This window comes from Heliconius melpomene, chromosome 14 (assembly GCF_056956725.1).
Source record: "Heliconius melpomene rosina isolate 202511_hmr_F chromosome 14, ASM5695672v1, whole genome shotgun sequence".
Lineage (NCBI taxonomy): Eukaryota > Metazoa > Arthropoda > Insecta > Lepidoptera > Nymphalidae > Heliconius > Heliconius melpomene.
In genome coordinates, this window is record NC_140402.1 from 5,008,207 (window position 1) to 5,031,005 (window position 22,799).

The following is a 22,799-nucleotide window of genomic DNA, read 5'->3' on the forward strand; positions in this document are numbered from 1 at the left end:
TATATTTTTTTTTTAGTTTCACGCTTTATCCTGCACATAGGCAGAGGGAACCTGGGATTGTAGTGTTAAAACACTCCGTTCTCATTAAGACTCTTCTGATCCCTATATCTATTATAATTTATGTATCTTTTTGAAGAAGCCAATAGAAAACTGACTATCAGGTGAAATTGAACATACAAATAATATACATATATTTTATCCGAAGAATGGGTTATCCAAGCCACTGGACTCTGTGAATTCTTTAGTTTTTTCCCATTTCATTTATCTCTCTGACAATAAGACAAAGTGCAGCGCTAAGTTCCGCCACTCCACACACAATGTAGGGATCGAGATGAGTGGAATGAGGGGAGCGAAGTAGCTACCCTCAACCTTGCTATATCTTCTATATATTATCTTCAGGACCACTCGGTACAACAGATCTATATGACTTTGACATTCGTTTAACAAATCCGTGGTTACTTCCAGATGGCGCCGCAGCAGAAAAAGGAGGAAGCTCGTAAGAAGTACAGACCGCATCCGTAAGACTCGCAACACCAACGTCAGCGTGCCAGACTGTCCTGGACTCGCCAGGCGGTACCACGAATGCAATACTTCGGTAAATATATTTTTAATCTTTGTTCTTCTTATTTATTATAGAAAAGTAGGTAAATGAGAAAAAGAAAATGAGATAAACCTTTACTACATTTTACGTAATGCATCTAATTCCATTTTATCAGCATTATTAAATTAATAAATATTGATAATGAAAATTAATTAAAGCAATATAAGAAATTGAAAGTAAGCAATAAATAATAAAATCAAATAAAATATTTTCTTTTATATAGCCCTGTCCTGGTGTGATGCGAGACTCACGAGAGGAGCAGTGCGCGATGTACGACCGCAGGCCGTTTCGCGGGAGGTTCTATACTTGGGTGCCATACGTTGATGGTAAGAATAAACATATTTAATATTTATATTAGATTTTATATTAATAATATTAGTATTGGAAAAAAACTAGCTGGTTCTTTTTAGTTTTTAAAATGAAGGAATAGGCGAGGAATAATAGCACAGGCAGAGCGACGACTGGAGAAATATACTACTAAATTTTAATTAAAATGAGACCGGAAAGTAATTATAATATAGAATTAAAATGGATTCTGAAGTATTTTAACTACTTAATTACTCTCAATTAAGATTGGTTACTACATGTGTACTATGTCCTTAACACTGTTTAATAAAAATATATATATTTAAAAGTCATAAATTAAATTAAAAAGTCTATTTTCGCATACATATACTAAAATATCATATATTATATACTTTGTATTTTCTTAATGTATCTCATTATTACCTTCTTTAACCTTGAATACATTTTTCTTTGTTCAGGGAACGCCCCGTGCATCCTCAACTGTCGACCTCGTGGGCAGCAGTTCTATGCATCACTGGCGCTGGTAGCTGACGGCACCACGTGCACGAAACCAGGCTTCCGAGCTATATGTGTGCAAGGTTCTTGTAAGGTAAGTGCCATATTTTTATAGCTTCATGGTATAGGTATCCCACTTTATAACGACAGAGAGAACCTAATTATAAAACACTTCGTTTCTCACTTCCCAAAGTTGCAGATCTAATTAACTGACTGTTACTAGAATGAGAAAATAAAACTATCAAAAAATGAGTGATAATGGAACGTCCAACCATTACTGTGCCTGTGTCCTACAATGGTCTCTTAAAGGATTATAATTATTATTCCTAATTATAAGTAAAGTAGGTAAGTAATATATGTATGTAGTTAATATAGTTTGTATAGTTTTTTTTAGTATTAAAATCAGCGCCATCTAGTGGCGACTGGCAAGATTACTTTTTAAATATACGAAAGCTTTGTCGCCCTGTTTATAATATCTAAAAGTTATGTGTGTAGAGTATTTAAGTATATTATTATTAATAGTATTATTATTAACGACAATAATAATAAATTTAAGAATGTGACTGTTTTACATTTCTCTTTTCAGTTTTTAATAAAAATAAAAAAAAAATATTTCGATAAATCAATATTAAATAAAATCAGTTTTTTACGTTTTGAATTCACTTAATTGAAGGTAAATTATGACATACATTTTTTGTTATAATATGAGTAAAACATACAATATTTCTCATAACATAAGAAATTACAGTTATACAAATATACTAAACATAAAATACTAAAATGTACTTGAGATTAATATTCATATTTACATTGTAAGTAAAGGATTCATTTAATGTTTTGCATATTCGTATTATTATCATCTATTTTCTATAGATTTCTTCTTCTTCTTAGTCGTTTCGCTCTTGACAGAGCGGTCGTGGTCGTCTTTTTAAAGGTATATTCTATAGAGACTAGGTACTATTTGCATAAATTATGATGATTCTATCTAACTATAATCTAACTGCGACTTTCCAGACGGCTTTACGTTAACACTAAATGACTAATAATTATTAAATGACATCCTTTTCGAATTTGATATGGAAATTATATAATTACTTGATAAGTATAATTTTCTGCTTTCCATCACTTAAGAAGAATTTTCAACTTTGTTGGCAATAGGTGTTAATTTTACCGACATATTGGTAAAACCCCTAAACCCCTAACTTTGAAAAAATATTAATTTAGCAAAGTTATGTTTATATTATATTAAAAAATATTTGAAAAATAAATAAAAAACATTGTAAAAGTAGACTTAAAGCGTTTGGTGCATGGGCGTAAGCGTACAATAGTAAACGCGAAGGTTGTGAGTTCACTCCACACTAAATGGAATATTCTCTTGACTTTGTTCTGGTAACATTCAAAATTCGAAAAGTGGGGAACGGAATTGTCCTAATGGGAACGGTATGTCTTAACACGAAGTTCTCCCAGGATCTCTCTGCCTACCCTACTACATATGTGCGAGATACAGCGTTAAAAAAAGAAAAAAAGACTACAAAAATGTGCTTAGTCATTTTTAAAAACTTATCTTATATTTTTCTCCATTTATTATATATCTATCTTCTATGTTTTTGTTATATTTTCATTTTTTTTGTTTACGTTTTTCGGTGATAATTATGAAATACACCTAATAATTGGTGTTTTCTCCTTATGTTATTTAGAAACGTCGCATATATTTTTTTGTTTATTAAAATCATAGTAGCGCAACGGATTTCCAAAAACATACATATCTATATCAATACGTATCTATAAAACAATTATGCTAGAGTACTATTATAAATATTCGAATTATTCTTCCTCATTTTTACATAATAGATATCGTGAGATTCGTGCACTTGCTAACGTCAAAACAAAAGTTATACCTTTTGTTTCCTTATCTACAGTAAAACATTAAATAATTTTCAAAACCTCAGATCTGATTTGCTAAGCTAGGCGTGACTGGCTGTCTGTGTTCCTGTACAGCAAAACGTGGCCTGCAGCCATTCATCGTGTGAGACCCACAATTTATCCTATTGATAACTTGAAATATATCCTGCTTTTGGTTTAGACTTTTGTTCTCAACTTTGCTGATAGTTTCACAGACTATTTCTAAAAATGAGAAAAAAATCTTCAGAAGGAATCGAACCCACAAGCTGTCGTATTTACGGTCACTCTTGGTGTTCTCTGAATAATATGAAAACCTAATATTCAATTATATCTAATAAATAATTGACTGTATCTACTATATTTTTGTATAATTCAAATCACTTCACTTCAATCACTTTTTACAATACATGGAAAAATGTATCAAATACAAGATATTGCAATATTTTCTAGATATTTTAATTTTTTATGCTGACTATCTACTTTCCTGAGTACAAGAAATGTATTGAGAATTTTCTTACATGGAAGAGAATTTTCTTATATCATATTCTTTTTTCAGCATGTAGCAATTTAGGCAGGGTGTAGGCTAGTTTTAAGACATACTTTCCGCCGTGTTCTGGAGGTATTGCGTATTGAAAAGCGGAACTTAACGCCGCGCTTTGCCTAGACGCCAGAGCGAGGAACACAAAAAAATAAATATTTCATTTCCTCGAGAGAAAATCGAACCCGCACTCTGTCGCGTTTACAGTCACACGCTTATCCACTGCGACACTACTAGGTTACATTGTATATTACATTGTTATTAATTTTAATCATGATTTAAGTATACTTATAGTTTTCTGACATCACCCATAAAAGTTGCTACGAGCAAGATATTTACGGGTTTTCCTTTAGTGGTTTACGTCATTTGTAGAATATTCTACTCTCTCGAGTAGTCATGGTTTTGCTAACCACCTACTTAATGTAAATAGTGCGATGACTTTTTAATAATTTTATATACTTTCCCATGTTTTTCTATTTAAATTTAATTTTGCTGTTAGAAGGAAATTGACGGAAAGTGGAGAGCGAAGTGTCTTAACACTAGGCTAGCCTACCATGCTACATATGTAATGCAGCGTGAAGCTAATTTTTTAAAATTAGTTATTAAAATATATAATAAGAATATCTAAACATAGCTTGGCAATGGTTCTACTGGCTGATTTCTACCAAACCTAACTCTTGCAATTACAATAAATCATATTTCTATATAAAGAGACATCTACCCTCATTTTATTATTATAATGAACCGACTCTACTACCGCCACGAGCTCTAACGGTACGAAACATCAGTTGTTGTATTTGACAGTAATTGTTAAGGATTGCTTTCGATCCCCCAACCATATAACATTGACCCCCCCATTTGTCATATAACGGGACAGCTCTCAATATATATATATATCGATACTGAAATACATATATATATATATATATATATGTATTTCAGTATCGATATATATATATATTGAGAGCTGTATATATATATATATATATATATATATATATATATATATATATATATATATATATATATATATATATATATATATATATATATATATATGTATTTCAGTATCGATCCACTGCAACTAATGTAAGAATTTATTTCGAATTGCCTATTATTTGTATATGTATATGTAATATATTTCATACGTTTTTATTTATTACTGTTTTAGTGTCATTGGGCTCAAACAAAAAAAAAACATCTCATATAATTTATTTAAGCAAATAATACATTTTATATGTAAGTTACATAGAACTATCATTATTAATAGCTTAAAGTATTTTAATCAGGCAGCTATTATGCACGCAGGTAAACTTTCACGTTGCTATTTATTTTAGCTTCACGCTGCATCCCGCTTGATCCCGCAGTGTAGGTAGAGGGAGTAGTATTAGAACACTCTGCTCCCCACTTCCCCCAAAATCTGGCCACCACTTAACCTCGATACCAGAGTGAAGCAACGAAAATATTAAATATTTAATTTCCTCAAAAGAGAATCGAACCCACAACTAGCCGCGTTAACAGCCAATGTGATCTGTTTTTTTATATTAATCATAACCAATATTTACTTTATCAATCGATACTTCCCAATCGTTTATACATATACATAATACATAATATAATTTTATACCTATATATGTATAATAAAACGGCAGATATTAAAATTCACACAAACAGGATTCCTTGTGCGGTAATGGGCCGCAGATGGGCTATCTCCTGGCCGCTTGACTCAGTGAGCTTAGATAAATAGTCCTAGCGACGACCGTTAGAAAACTTATGTACTTAAAGTACTTGTGTGTACTTTAATATGAGAATTGGTTTTAATATAATATCATAACTAGGATATACTATGAATATTATAAACGAATATTTTCATATAGACTTTTTTCGGTAAAAAAAGTCGTTATTGCCTTTCTCAGTTTCACGCTATATCCCGCAAGTAACAGGGAACAGCGTGAGCCGAGTGTTAAGCGACCTGCTCCCCACTTTCCACATAATTTTCAAGCATTGGGTATTGAGCCGTGGAACTCAACGCCGCACTTCGCCTCGACAACAGAGCAAAGAAATGGAAATATAAATTTAAATGAAAATTCATTTCCTCGAGTGCAGATCGAACCCACAACCAGTGGCGTTTCTAGTCACACTACTCAAAAACTGGTCTCAAAAAGTAATTTCGTTTATACTTTTATTTCCACATACCTACCAATATCACCTGTACACAGACTTACCTCATAAGAAGGACAATTGCCTTTAGAGGAAAACAATAAGTATTTTTACAAGACATCTTGCTCTATAAAAACAAAGTAAAAACATACAAAGTTCATTTATTTTAGTTTCCTTTTTTATATATACTTCTAGTTATTTTATACGATTATAAATTATTTATTATTAGTACAAAAACAATTTTAATTGTAAATAATTATAACAATAAACAATAATACTATAAATAAACAACAAGAACATTAACAACAAAAACACTTTTATATCAAGTTCTAGAACTCTTGCTAATTGTATACTTTTCGCGAACTCGTAAAAACTATACCGACCAGCTCCACTATTTTTATACTTGTTTATTTTTTATAATGTATTTCGCGTCCTAATTACTTGAAGCCAGTCGTGGCAGGGGCACAAAGTATGGCTGTAAATGGGACAGGTTATGGGTTCCATTCCCTTTCGAGGAAATTACATATTTATTATTTTCATTACTTCGCTCTAGCAAAGACCGGCACGCACAGCACGCATTGTTATCTGCCACTAAATGCCTCCAGAATTAGGCGGAGAATGAGGAATGGAGTGACTTAACACTAGGTTCCCTCTGCCTACTTTGCAAAAAAAAAAGAAAAAAAAATACTAGAAACATGTGTCTAACATACTAACAGGACAAACAGGCTGTAAAAGCCACAGAGTCGATTTTTCCCATCATTCCAAAGGGATGTCACAATGTAATGACGATCTATTTGAAATTGAAATGTATATATAATGAAAGGCCTCGCTGTTTGCGGGCGACAAATTAATTGTAGCTGATGAGGAGTCGGCGCTATTGATGTACTGGTTGGACTATCTACTGATTATTAGTGCGAGTGTTGTTTTACTTCTGTCTGTACGCTTATACAGGTCTGATGCACTATATTTATGTAATTTTGTAATATAAAATATAATAGTATACGCTTTTTCCGTTTAGAAAATACAAATATAGTAGGTAATGCTTCAACTAAATTATCTTGTAGGGATCTTATTTAAGTACATATTAAGTTATTATTTTTCTATTCAAAACTCGAAATAAAAGTCTGTGACGTCCTTTATTTTTACTTCTTAACAGCTCTCATTACTAGCTTCAACATATAATTATATAATATACGACATTACAAGAAACGACTATATATTTAACTACACCCATTACATGTCTAAACAGCATAACTAATATATACTTAAAGCAATAATTAGGAACGTTCCCATTCATCTTGTTCCTAGCGCCAACATTTATCTATGCAAAATTGTAAGACTCTGTAAAGTAATACCGTAAGTGATCATCTGGTAACGGTAGCTTCGGAGGCTGCTCTGGAAGTTTACATTTTCTTTATTAATATTAACCGTTAAAAGGCTGATCCTCGAAGTAACATTACAAAGTCAAAGATATATTAAATATAGTCGAAAAGTTTGTGACACAAATATTCAATTATAGTTTCATCATCATCATCAGCCTGTCCTCATCCACTGCTGGACATAGGCCTCTATAATGGCACGCCACTGACTTTACTTTATCGTAAATAGGACTACTAGTTTAATTTATTGTATTCTTTTTGGTTCCTCGGTGTATCCAGCATATACCCTTCGGTAAGCAGAGGGAACCTATCTAACATTATGCTGGCTTCCCCACTTTATGCCGAATTTTCGAGGCATTGCATGTTAAATGTCTGAACTTAACGCCGGCCTATTGTCTTGTTACCAGAGCGAAGAAATGAAAATATTTAAAAAAAAATAATTTCTCCAATTGGAAATCAAACCCACAACCGTTGCGCTTACAGTTATTCGCTTGTGCCTTTGCGCCTAGAGCCCCTTAATTAATAATACAAAAATTGTACAAAATATATAAAAATCTTGAAACTCCTACTTAAACTTGATTTTTTTTTATTTAAAACCCATTACAAAATTACATATTTTTCAATTATACCATACTTAAAAGCTATAATATTATAAGAATAATTTGTAAGCCAAGTAATTTAGTTTTAACACTCATCTGATAGGCACGAGCACTGTAGCACTACGTAAGTGTCTGATCAAAGTGTCTAATTGGTAAATTACATCGGCAATTTGGCGTCCGCTTAGTCTTAACACGTGCAATACAGCGTATATACTCTATTAAGACGATGAATCACAGTACAAAATTGTTTTTTTGTATAAAAATAGCTACAGCTTTTTATTTGCAAAAACACATGTGTGCTTTCGTACTGGTTGTGGTCACTCGTAGAGCTGAGATTGCGGGTTCGATTCCCGCTCGAGGAATTGAAATGTGAAATATTTTAATTTCTTCGCTCTGGTGGAGAAAGCGCGGAAGTGTCGTTTAAAAAAATATTGTATATGTAATTATGTATTACAATTTATTATTATTATAAAAGCTAAGTATTAAAGTTCCGAACGCTCCCAGGCTAAAAGGTATATTAAGGTTTTAGTAACGATAGCAATATTCCTAAACGTCAGAACATCAGTTACTAAAATATATTTATGTAATTTATTAGAATTTACATTTACTTGAACACATATTAAATACATAATTTATGTTTGATATATACCCATAAATAATATCTTGTTTTCGATAATGTTTATATTAAAATACTAGCGGCCCGCCCGCAGCTTCGCTTGCGTGAACTACGTTATTATTAATTTCTGTCTCCATGAGTACCTACGTCCTATAAGTGACGTCCATGCAAAATTTGAGACTCCTAGCATTTGTAGTAACGAAGTTTCATACAAACTTTCAACCCCAAAAACAACCCCTTAGAAGTCGAATATTGCAAATTCCCGTCTTAGCGAGCACCTACGTCCTATAAATAACTCCTATGCAAAATTTGAGATTCCTAGCACATGTAGTTTCTGAGATTTCGTGATGAGTGAGTGACCTTTCGATTTTATATATATAGATTCCCAAAACCAGCAATGCTTTAGCAATGACACAGACATTCGTATATTTTTTAAACGGTTTTTTTAGCTCACCCCGTTTGTTTATTTATTTGTTTGGGTCAAATTTAGTAATTGAAATTTAACCCTCTTCCCGTTAACCGATTGATCTGAAATTTGGTATACGCCTTTGATTCTGGTGACAATACAATTATCCATATTCAATATTGTTGTGAATCCAAGATGGCCGCCGCTACAAGATGGCGGACAACTTAGTTTTTTTCAATCCCATCAATATGGATATCAAATGAAAGGGCTTGTCAAGTAGAATTCAGTGGACTATACAAAATCAAAATCCAAGATGGCCGCCACTACAAGATGGCGGACAAGTTAGTTTTTTTCAATCCTATCAATACGGGTATCAAATGAAAGGGCTTGTCAAGCAGAATTCAGTGGACTATACAAAATCAAAATCCAAGATGGCCGCCGCTACAAGATGGCGGACAAGTTAGTTTTTTCGATCCCATCAATATGGGTATCAAATGAAAGGGCTTGTCAAGTAGAATTCAGTGCACTATACAAAATAAAAATCAAAGATGGCCACTGCTACAAAATGGCGGATAATGTAGTTTTCAATCCCATCAATATGGGTATCAAAATAAAGGGCTTGGTAAGTATAATACAGTATACTATACACAATTACAATATGAATCTCCCACCTAAGTCAAGATCTGGTATCCTGTCGAGGACTGTGTGGCTATAGGGTGCCTAAAAATGAGACGTCGCTAGGGGTACACCACCCAAGGTAAAAGGTAAAAGCGCGCCGAGAACTGTATGGCACTAGGTGGATAAAAATGATATGTCGTTAGCGTTTTCCCCTCAAGATTCAGGCACATCTTGTTGTACATAGCCTTGCTCCTCTATTGGACCTCTGGGGGGTCGATCGTAACATTCTCCATTAACCTTGCAATAATGAGGCACTCAACGAATTGAATAGTAGGAGAAATAAAAACTAAAAACTTAAAAATAAAAAAGTAAAAAAAAAAATTTAAGTTAAACGGTTTTATATTGCAGATCAGTGACGGACTGGGGGGGGGGCGGCAGGGGCGGTCCGCCCCGGGCCTCGGGTCCTGGGGGGCCTCCAAATGGTGCAAATTCCCTTGATCAAATCCTAAATAAGCCTTTGAAAAAACACATAGTATCTACTTAAGAGGAAGTTTGAGGTTGGAAGGGGCCTCCAATAAACAAATAAATACAAGGATTAGTGCAGCATGTACCGGTAGTTTACATTATATCAATGAAAATTACTTTTATCTTTCTATTGTTCATTTAGTTTGTTTGGTACCAGTTTCGTAGTTTTTTATTTCAAGTTCCTAGGGCCTCCAGACCGACGTCATTTTGTAAAAGTTTGCGTACTCACTAACCTGAAAGTGGGGCCTTTCCAGAAGTAGCGCAAAATAAAAGTACATCTCTGTCTGGGAGGATGATTGAGCCATCAGATCGGTTTGGGTGCTTATAAAGGGTCTTAAAATAGTCCATAAATAATATATGTAAAATTAAAGCGTACTTTTTCCAAAGTGGTTTTGGAAGTCAAATGGCAGTTGCTCCATTTAAAAACCGCCATTCGCCGCTAATATGGAACGCCGCCGCTAAAAGTAGCCGAAAAAGGTAAGCCTCGGTTCAAGTTATGGTGGCCCAATTGAACCGATGCAGACTGACTTCCTAGCAGAGGTGACGGCTGATATACAAGAGCATACCTGTTATTATATACGGCAGTGAATGCTGGCCAGCACTATCTCGGCACATTCACATCACGGAAATAAAGGTGCTAAAGTGGATGTACAGCGTAACACGGTATGACCGCAATCGTAACATATTCATTCGAAGTAGTTTTGGAGTCCGTGACGTAGCGGATAAACTCCAAGAGCATCGCCTGAGATGGTTTGGCCACGTTACGCGGATGCAAGTGCCATGCTACATCAGCCCCTGGAGTGAGACCTATTGAACGCCGAAGGATGCGCTGGTTGGATGTTGTGATGCAGGATATGAGAGCCAATGGACTCACCACCGAGGCACTTAAGACCGTTCAAAATGGAGTAGGTTGAATAGGAAGGCAGACCCTGGAAATAGCCAAGACTAATGCCAAGAAGAAGAAGTATAGCGTATTTTGTCCCAATTTTAAACAATCTTTAGGACGTGTGGCAATAGTAAAGCCTACGTAAAGGGTTTGGTTATAATATTTTTTTTTACATTTTTCCTCAAAAACATACTTAAATACGAGCGTTTTTATTTTAACGTAGGTGTGTACCTTAAATTGGTGCTATCTTTTAAAGAAGTTAGTAAGTACGCATACACTACTTATTAGACTATTAATCTTCATAATTTCAGCTTTACTAAAATTACGTAGGTCTGCGGGTCCTGGGATCTCAGTTTATTTTTATTTTATACGCGGAACTAATACCTATTACTATAGCGTGTGAACTAGCTCATGATGATAAATTATTATCTATATTGAAACTGAGCTTATGATCGACGTTCTTTCTGTAGTACTAGATAATCTGGTAGAAATTTACAATGAATTTGAGAATGATCAGGTTTTACATCTAGAGCAGATGATCTGCCTCCACCTGTATACCTCTCTATCAAATGGTAGTAATAGAGAATATCAGTGCTCGTACCATTGTTATTTCGATTTTGATACAAATTCCTTTTCTTCCAAACGTTATTTAGACGGATCATAGCTTCTTTTATTGTCCCAATTCGTCTTTTTATCTCGAGGACACGAGAATTTTTTTTTGCTCAATTCTACTACATGTACTTTAGTTATTTAGTATTTTATTTTTCTATGTTTATGCAAATCTAATTTAAAAGTTAATAAAAAGATGTAAAACAAATAAACATACACACTAATTTGTACATAAAATAATAAAAGTGAAATGTAAAGCTTGGGGGGGGGGAGTTTGTTGTTGTCCTGGTCTAGGGGGGGCCTCATTCGACTACACCGCCCCGGGCCTCCGACGGGGTTAGTCCGCCACTGTTGCAGATAAATGTACTAAAAGATAAAAAATAATTTCATGGAAATTATGATTACTAAAATAAAATCGTGGGGCACGTCCAATATCTACAATCGAAAGACATGGCATGAGACTTCACCCACCTAGTGGTAAGTAGAAAGTGTCCCCACGATTTTATTTTAGTAATCATAATTTCCATGAAATTATTTTTTATCTTTTAGTACATTTATCTGCAATATAAAACCGTTTAACTTAAAATTTTTTTTTTACTTTTTTATTTAAGATTTAGTTAAAGTTCTTAGACTGCATTGTTGATGACAATGGCTCATACAAAGTTAATTTTACTGCCCTTAAGGACATAATGAAATTACTATAATTATACCCATGTATGCGTATAAATAGAGGCCAGTCGTGAGAGAAGCGTGCATGCGTGTGACTTTAAACACCACAGGTTGTGGGATCGATTCCCGCTCCAGGAAATTGATTATTTTTATATCTTCGTTCTGGTGTCGAGACCCAAGAGCGAGAGCAGATTCTAGGAAACTGGGATACGGAATGTCTTAGCACTATTTTCCAACCGCACAGTACGTCACAAACTTAAATACCATCCACACCACCTGGATACGTGCCACTCCACTACTGTGCGGCTTCGTAGAAATTTCCTTCCACGCGCCACCGAACTGTGGAATGGTCTACCCGCGGCAGTGTTTCCAGGTCGGTACGATATGGGTACCTCCAAAAAGCGCGTCTATCTCCACCTCAAAGGCCGGCAACGCACCTGTAGCTCCTCTGGCGCTGCACGGAGTTGTGGGCGGCGGTGATCATCGTCAGGTGACCCGAACGCTCGTTTGCCTTGTCCTTTTTCCATAAAAAAAAATAATTAAAAAAACTATATTTCCTGTGCTTACCCCTTCATTTGCGGGATACAGAGTGAAACTAAAAAAATGCAAATATAGTATATATTTCGTCATTTATAACTTAAATTGTCTCAAATAGCTCTAAGTAGAGTCGTAAATATCATTGACAACTTTCAACCTTATAAGTTAGTTTAACAACAGCAATCAGTCTCTAGTTTGTAGGCAATTGGTGTTCTAAAAAAGGATCCATGTTTTGTGTTGCATTACGTGCTTATTAAGTGCACTTGTTTACGATGGAACCCTTTTTAGGGTTCTGTGCGTTAAAAGAAACCTTTACAGGACCTCTGTGCTGTCCTTCAGGCCGTCCGTCAAGACCATTTATCTCGAGATCGCCTGGAAATGTCCAGCTGAAATTTATATCAAATATTATGAGGTCCTTTGGAGCACAGAAAAAAACTCCACCTTCTCTATTAACACAATCGAAACTACACTATGAAATTTGGTACGAATTATGAACTTACAATACAATTGTGTCATATTTTAATGGAAGTGATTTTTTGCTCATCTGTCACACTCGAAACGCCATAAAAGAAAAGAACTGAATTTAGTTTCACAAATGAAAATATTGTAATAAATTTAATAATAATAGATGTTAACTGCAGAAAAAAAATATTAAAAAAAACCCAACTTTAGAGCTAGAACCGTAAAACAAACCAACTTCTTGTCACGTGTTTACACTTAAAGCATAAACCAAGTAGGTATCGAGAACGTTGACTCATCCCAGAGGCCTATATTGTAAATATTCATTGATTATAAAGAATTTCGTTACAAAAATAACTGCCAATATTTCACCCAAAGTTCCGCCCAAACTTCTTTGTGTCGTTATTTACGAACAAACAGATACTTGTTTATTTACGGTTCACTGGCCGACTTAGAATAATGGAAAATGTGTGTGAAACATCGTTCAATCTTTGATAATTGTATAGAATCTAAAGACAAAAAGTAATTATTTATAATATTGATGTATGGTGACAATTTAATTAAATTCTAATTGAGGATAACAATATGCCTGTATGGCTGTAGGCTTTCGTGGCGCAGTGGCACAAGCATATGACTATAAATGCAAGGATTGTCGGTTCGATCCCCACTCGTGAGAATGAATTAGTATTTTTAGAGGGAGCATATTGCTATAACACTCCGTTTCTCACTTTCCACTGAATTACTCGAGGCATTGTATGTTTAGTGGTGGACTCAACGTCGGCTCTTGTCTTGGTGCCGGAGCAGAGAACAGAAAATATGAATAAATAATAATTTATTCTCTCAAGCGGGAATCAAACCCAAAACCGTCGTGTTATAATCACACTCTAGTGCACCTGCGCTACGACGGCCTTAGAGCAAATAGATATATGCAATTAATATATTTATCTATTTACTTGAGAGGGAAAAGCGTGAAGATGAAGTGGATGAAAGCATAAAGTCAACGTGTAAAGCCTACAAAACCATAATTCTTAAATGTAAATATTGAACTTTCGTTAGCACATTATACATTATTCATATACGAGTACATATAAGATGCAACCTGCTACGTTTGCTGGAAGGACTTCAATTCCATCATCACGAACCATCTATACTTATAATAAAATTGTAACCGATCGATGTCTGTGTCTGTGATGATATATCAGAAAAACTATTACTAGAGGCATTTATTAATGTAAAAGAACCCAAAACAATTATTTTTGTCTGTTTATCTGTGCGTTTGTTCCCGCTAATCTCAGAAACGCTTAATGAATGTAAATAGATTTTTTACTATTGGATTCCGGCAATCTTCTTTTAATATTTAGTGTTTGTTAAACTTGACTTCTCAATATAAATTGAAATATTGTTTTTAATATTATATTATTACTACAGAATAATGCAGGTTAATAAATTAATAAAAACATGGATCAAGCGGACGAAGCCGCGAGCGGGTTACTAGTAAGTAAAATGCATGAGCTTGCGTAACAGCCTATGCAAGAGTAGCCAGTGGAGAGAGTCAGAAATTATAAAACTGCATAATTCTTTAATACATTGCATTGAAATATAAATTATTACTTAGACAGATGACAATTTTGCAGACAAGCGCACCTTGTTATTTACTCTTGCGCAGGTTGTCAGCTAAATTAACAGATACGATTCGTAAGATTATGCCATAAATATTAATTTTCAATAGTATTTCAATATTGAATTATATATTTACTTCACAATTTAATTATCAGAAATCATTCTTAGGCATTTATTATTCATTAATTATATATCTATGAATGAAAACGGCATCTCAAGATCGATCTTATACTTGAGAGCTGTTTATAAATACAGGCCTTAATATGTACGAGACCAATTGATAAAATCAATTATAGCTACACGTATTGCAATTATTTCTTTTAATCAGTAAGGTTTGTTTTGCTTCCTCCTTCCAAGCCTTAAATGGTGTAGAAGAATTTGTGTAATTTTTTTTCTATATAAATAACAATCATTTGAAAAATCTATTAAACAATGTTCAGGGAATATGTTGAAGTATATTTTGTTTTCTAAATAAAAACAATATGTTCATTTATATAACAGTTTAGTTTATATAGTATACTAGCGGCCCGCTCGCGGTTACACCCGCGTGAACTATGTTATTATTAATTGATGTCTCCATGACTACGTCCTAGTGACGTCTATGCAAAATTTGAGACTATTAGCAATTGTCATAACGAAGTTTCCCCAAAAACAACCCCTTAGAAGTCGAATATTGCAAATTCCCGTCTTAGCGAGCACCTACATCCTATAAGTACCTCCTATGCAAAGTTTGAGATTCCTAGCACTAGTAGTTTCTGTCTGTATTTCGTGATGAGTGAGTGACCTTTCGATTTTATTTATATAGATAAACAACTAGCAGATGCAAAAATCAAAAAATAGCAATAAATATCAATTATTATTTTTTATTATAATTATTATAACATAATTATTTTAACGTTCCATATAAGATTGATTTTGACAAATCAATTCGCAAATTTGCCCATCAATAATTCTGCAACCCATTTCGTTGCATTTGCCATTTTGGATTTAAAATACTACTGAATACATATTTCACCTCAAAAATATAAATACTTTTATTCGTATTTATGTACATAGTTTCATATTTTGACGTAAATTAAGAAAATGATATTGCAACATAATTCTAACATTATACATATTAGAAGATTCAATCAAAATATTTGCCGGCGACATACCGACGCCGTCACAGAAATGTGTCACTTTTGCATACAAGACAAATGAATTCTGATAAGATAAGCGCGACAGATTGTGAACCAATTATAATTATGTTTTTCACGTCTGTGACAGCCGACGTTATTTGAACTATTTGAAAATATCTTAAAATTATAATTTTGTAATTTTATGAGCATAACAATTGTAGAATCATTTAGTTGAGGCCGGATTCCCACTCGACGACTGGTGAAGAGGCAAAGCGCAATGAATCAAAAAATTCGCCGAAAAGTGGAGAAAGAAATTTCATAACACTTTCGTTCCCTCTGCCTATCCTGCTATATACGAGATACAGCGTGAAACTGAAAAAAAAACCCGAAAAATATAGAATTATAACTAGAGTATACGTATATTTCAGGCAAATATTTCATTTATAGTGTCGCACATATGTTGTCAATAGCGCATTCCATAGACGGGCCGTCACCGCGTGTTTGCTCCAATAGGGTAAACAAAACGGTTCCTTTAAACTCGAATCATTACAGGCATTACCTCACATTCTTCATATAATACCATTATAGTGCTCCAATTTACATGAATCACCTAGTTCACTATTGAATTTGTTCTTGAATATTTCTATTCAGTTCTATTCAAGAATCGTCTACAATGTTTATTATAATTTGTTTTATAAATACATGCAAAACGCCTTAGTCTTTTATTTTTAACAAAATGTCTTAAAATAACAAAAGTAAAAGTATTTATTTGTTTAAATATAACTAGATTTTATTTTTTTCTCCGTCTTTAGTTTTACACTGTATTTCACGAGACACCTGAGATCCTAGTTAAGAGACTCTGTTCCCGTTAAAACTCCCATTCGCCACTTTTCCCCGAAATTTGGGTGTTGAGTGGCGAAACTGAACGTCGCCATTTGCGTCGACATCAAAGCGAAGAAATGAAGCGATGAAACTAGCAGGAATCGAACCCACAACCGACGAGCTTACAGTCAGGCTTATGCGTCTGCGTCACGATTGGACTAAATTTTATTATTTTTTAATAATATTATAAAATGTTAGAAAAAATATATAAATATAAAATGAAATGGTTAATATATTACGACTAAATAATAGCATGCATTTAACGTAGCGCACCTGTTCACATTATTACCGTGTACCAACCATGAATCATTAAGTTACATTATATACAGACTTCTATATAAAATGATCAGCTTCACGCTGTAACCCGCACACAGCAGGTTAATCAGAGGGAACCTTGTGTTAAGACAAGCGTCGTAAGAGATATAACGTGAACCTAAAAACCTAAACATACAATAATTATTGTTTATTATTTTAATACATATATTAGTTTCAAGAACTAATTCCATACCAATTCTCATACGCCCTACTTCAGAACAGAGAAACAGACAAGAATTGCATTTAAACATCCACTAAACCCAGCAGCGATGACCCCACACACCGGCGCCAAGTATTCACGCATTGACCGAATATAATCAACTGAATCATCGATGTTAACATTCCTATCCTATATTATAATTATTCGAATAAATCATTCGATGTAATATACGAGTACTTATGACTTACGTGCCAATATCGAATGTTGCTACTATGCTAGTATTAAACGGTGCAATACTCTACGTCAGTTGTATAAATAGATCTATGATTGTAAATCGATGAAAATGAACGATGAAAAAGATTTTCGTTAGTCATGGCCAGAAACGATGACGTTAATTGAGGCAGTTGTGGCAGGGAAGTGTGTGATTGTAGCGACGGTAGTGGGTTCTATTCCCATTCGGGGGAATGAATTATTATTTATTTACATTTTCATTCATTCTGTCTAATATCATGGTACAAACTACGGAGTTTAGTTCTACCACTCAACACACAATGTATCGAAAATTTAGCGGGAAGTCGACAAAGGAGTATCTTAGCACTTTGCCTACGCTGTTATATGCGAGATACAGCGTGAAGCTGGAAGAATTTATAATATTATTATAACCTACTGAAAAATTTAAGATTGAAACATACTCTCACTATACAGCCTTTTTTTATAAATTATTGTGCATACCCATGTTGGTATAAATATATAAATACCGACAGAATGATCTAAGAAAACAATCTTAGCAAAGAAACGTTTATAATATACGAAAGCAATTCTCACCATGAACGTCGAATAAGGGGGCCTTAACACAACCTTGGACAAAAGATTTACCCTGAAAAATTAAAAAGAAAACTGAAGTCCAGAGATCACTCTCCTTCCTCCCCATCATTTCCCATAGAGCCATACTACCTCCAAATACACTCGTGACTCAATGAAAATTGAAAGAGAAATCCATTTTGTAACATAAATATGTCTTCTGGAATAACAAAATATCCTACTAAGGTTTATTTTCTTACAATTGCATATAATCTCAGACTTTCCTTGTTATACTGAAGTGTAAAATAACATAAACACTGGCTCGATCGATTTATATGAAACATCTCGTCGGGTAAATAAGATTTTTGAGTGTCCTAATTTTCTTGTTTATATTGTAAATAATAAATAAATCGTAAATAATTGAAAATATTGCCTTACAAAAATATGAGAAATAAGTGTAGGTATCTTTTCTTAAATAAACAAAAATTCTAAATCAAAATATAAATTTATTAAGTTAACTTATGCTTTTTATTTTTTGAAGTCGGTACATTTCACCTACTATGAAAGGTGATATTAAATATACAGACTGTCATCCTACCTACTTATCAGGGACATGGATAATAAATTAAGTCAACTTAAATGAAAACATATAAGAAAAGCCGTACAGAGAGTATCGTAAAAATTACATCGTCCAAGAAAACAAATAATAACTACCGGATAAAACTTTTATGAGACCAAATGGCAATTAATACAAATCGAAGAAAAAAATAAAGAAATAAATCTAAGAAATAACGGTATAGATAAATAAAAAATATACCAATTGAAATGAGAACCTCCTGACTTTTGAAGTCGGTTAAATATATATATATATATATATATATATATCCATTTGTACATTTAAGCCTAATAGAACTATGTAAATGACATTGTGCACACGCGGACCATGAACCGCGATAAACTCTAAACAAATTTATTTGGAGTAGCGCGTGAATTTCGTGAATTCATTAGACTATTTTTGGCCAAGGTCGCGGGTTCATCGCGCCGAATAGGGCATCTTCCTATATGGATCTAAGAGGCCCACTGCGACTATTAATAAAAAGAATAAATACACTAAAAGAAACTTATATTATTTAATTAATATTAAAACCAAGTAAAAAATACAGCTTATTAATAATGCTTTAACCGATTTAAGACAAGAAAATTATAAAGAATAAATATGTCAAGATGCAATTTGTTATTTAAATTTAACTGATTTAATTATACACTAGATTAATCATCAAGTACTAGAAAATATGTAAATATAATCAGCAAGTTGCTTAGAAAACGACGCTTCTAGCTATATTTTATAGCTATGAAAATGACCGAATTATGCTACGTATGTATACAAGTAGTATACAGGATGATTTATGAGGGAGTCAACTGTCATTTTGCACCTTTTATGGGATATCTTTACTTTTTGATACCGCTACAATGGGTTTACGCAAGTTCTCGACATCAACAAACATTGATGAAATATTATGTTAACCATATGGGCCCGCGTATCAGTTCGTCAATGAAATATTTAATATTTTCTTCGATTTGGTATTGGGGCAAAGTGCCGCGTTAAGCTCCGCCACTCAACACGCAATGCCTATAGAATTGATGTTAATTTACCGTCAATTATATACATATAAATAACAAGATGGTGTGAACAAGGACATTTTAGTTTACTCTAACTATTATATTGTAAACGTTGTCGGAATTTGCGAATGATTTAGCCACGTATTATGCAATTTTCTAGACTGATAAAAATATTTGCACACTGCGTTACATCTTCGTGTTAATTACCTTTACTATATCTATAATAAACTATCAAAATTATCATCACTATGAAGATATAGTAGAAAATAATAATTATATATAAATTCAATTAAATTAAAAAAAAATTCAATCAGCTTCACGCTGTACCCCGCACACAGCAGGGTAGGCAGAGGGAACCTAGTGTTAAAACACACCGTTCCCCACTTTCTGCCGAATTCCGGAGGCATTACGTGTTGAGTGGCAGACCTGAACGCCGTGCTCTGCCTCGTCACCAGCGCGAAGAAATGGAAATATAAACGTAAACAAATATTAAATAATAATTTATATATATTTAATCAAAAATGAATTCCATATTAATTTTCCAGGGGCTAAGTATATGTATAATTCTTTACTAACGTTACATTTGAAAGCTATAAACTAATCGATTATCGTCCATACTAATGCACCAGCTGGACAATGTACCGATATTCCGCAACTAGTATTAAACATTAACATATATATGTATATATCTATAGTATCTCGTAAGGGCATCGGTGTTTACTTTTGTTTTAACTATTAATAAGCTGGAATCAATTGTAAAGATAATTCTTATGAAATTTGAAAGCATTTATATTGTTATATTAATTTAATAATTTTATGTACATAACATAGCGAGGGGAACCTAGGAACTTAATGTTCCGTTCTCCATTTTCAGCCAAATTCTGAAGGCATTGCGAGTTTAGTTGCAATACTCAACGCCGCACTTTACATCGACCACAGAGCGAAGACATGAAAAAAAATATTTAATTTTCTTAAGTAGGAATCGAACCCACGACCTGTCGCGTTTATAAGCGCACATAGTATATGTTCATGACTTTAAACAAAACATTTGTAGATATAAAAAAAACGAAGTAAAAATGTATCACATATTTACTCTATTCAAAGACTAAACTTAACCTAAAAACTACTTTTAGATTGCCAATAAAGCTAAAAAACAATTATTCTCACCATTGGCTCGAGAGTTACTAACATTAAAACACTACTTTTCATCACTCCTTATTTCTAGTGAAAGCCATACCAAATGAAACATATAAAAACAATTATATCAATTAGTATCTGTATCGATATTTATTAATTCAGTCAGCGAATCCTTATCGAACCTGCACTTACCGGCAGCGAGTTGCTAATTACAGCTGCCCGTCAAATCCCTTATCTGCGTGTTTATCGTGCATTTACCCTGAGTTAAGGCAACCAATGACAAATATATTTTGACTATTTTCATAGATTTGTTACGTAAATTGATATAATATAAGGATGTAGGGGACGTAATTAACAAATGTTAATTTGGATAGTATGTTTAAAGATATATTTCTTTGGGTAGACATAGGGAAGTGGGAACCTAGTGTTTGGACTCTGTTCCATTTAAATCTATCCGATCCCACCTTTCCACGAAAATCTACGTTCCGTTTTGCCTCGTTACCAGAGCGAGTAAATGAAAGTATTAAAATTTAATATCCTCGACTTGGAATCGAACCCACCATGACTGGTTTCAAATATATAATTAATTATTAAAATATAAACATTTGCCAATTTCAAACCATGCTCTCATTATTAAAAAAGCAACCAAATTGATAAATAAAACAGCAATACTAATTCACAATAAAAAGTCTACAATCACACTAAGTAAGTACTATTTACTTAGAGAATCAACTCAAATATCTAAATGGGGATCAAGTTTACAAATCTTAAACATGTGGATCGCAGCAAACCTAGTCATTAGGCCAAATGTGTATCATTTTCTAAAGTGGCCTTTAATCGGTAGTGGTTTTTCATATGGTAGTACCAATATTTTCGTTAATGGTGGTGGTGCTATTATATTACTAAACTGAATATGTATAACGTTAATATATTAATAATATTTATTTATTTTAAATAGTTCCAGGCCAGTCGTGGCGCAGGGGCTCAAAATATGACTGTAAATGAGTCGAGTCGTCTGTCAAAAAATTCTCATTATATCCGATTGTAACAAGCTTTTAGTTGAATTCTGTCACCCAACCCTACTATTATAAAAAGCTACTATATTTCATAATTAAGAGAATAATAGAGATGGAAATTATACATATTTATATTAAAAGTTTATTATATTAGAAAACGCCGCAAAAGTTCTCTCTTCACATACATTAAAATGCAAGAAATGTATCAACATAAAAACTTACCAGTATCGTACATTAAATAAATGTCATACAAAAACATTTCTTTAAGCGTACAAAAACAAAAGCTTACATTTTCAAACAAAGAACTCCTTAAAGCTAAAAACACAATACTTCAAAGTAAATTATAAAAATGTACTTTAAAAAAGTATGAAATGATAATGATTCTTTTATACAAGTAGGTACATAAAAAAAAGCAAAAGAATATTTTTGTTAAAGAAAATTACGTCGATGCGGAGAAAAATTTCAAATGTAAAATATTTTTCACTATTGTTGGAGTGCTTCTCCTTAACGGGAGAGCTCTGCGTGTAATTAAGAAGAAATCGATATTGCATGTTCTAGATATCATTATCAAGATTCAAATGTCTTTCATAACTATTACATCGTGTAATCTTAAGATAATGATAAGATTGCAATACTGAAATTATATATATTTTAATTTCTAATATTTAGCACGCTTCACGCTGTATCCCGCATGTAGCAGGGTAGGCTGAAAGAGCCTAGTGTTACGACACTCTGCTTCCCACTCTCCGATGAATTCTTGAAGCGTTGCGTGTTAAGGGGCGAAACTCAACGCCGCGATTTATCTAGAAACCAGAGCAAAATAAT

At 33.4% G+C, this 22,799-nt stretch overlaps 1 protein-coding gene across 1 annotated transcript in view; it reads left to right on the top strand.

Annotated features, from left to right (window-relative positions):
• The window catches only part of LOC146532077 (ADAMTS-like protein 4), a 106,147-nt gene that overhangs the window by 58,191 nt on the left and 25,157 nt on the right, over nucleotides 1–22,799 (top strand). The window contains exons 5-7 of the mRNA XM_085197338.1: nucleotides 466–595; nucleotides 825–927; nucleotides 1,366–1,496. Of these exons, the coding sequence (XP_085053464.1) occupies nucleotides 466–595; nucleotides 825–927; nucleotides 1,366–1,496 (364 nt within the window). The remainder of the gene's footprint in view (nucleotides 1–465; nucleotides 596–824; nucleotides 928–1,365; nucleotides 1,497–22,799) is intronic.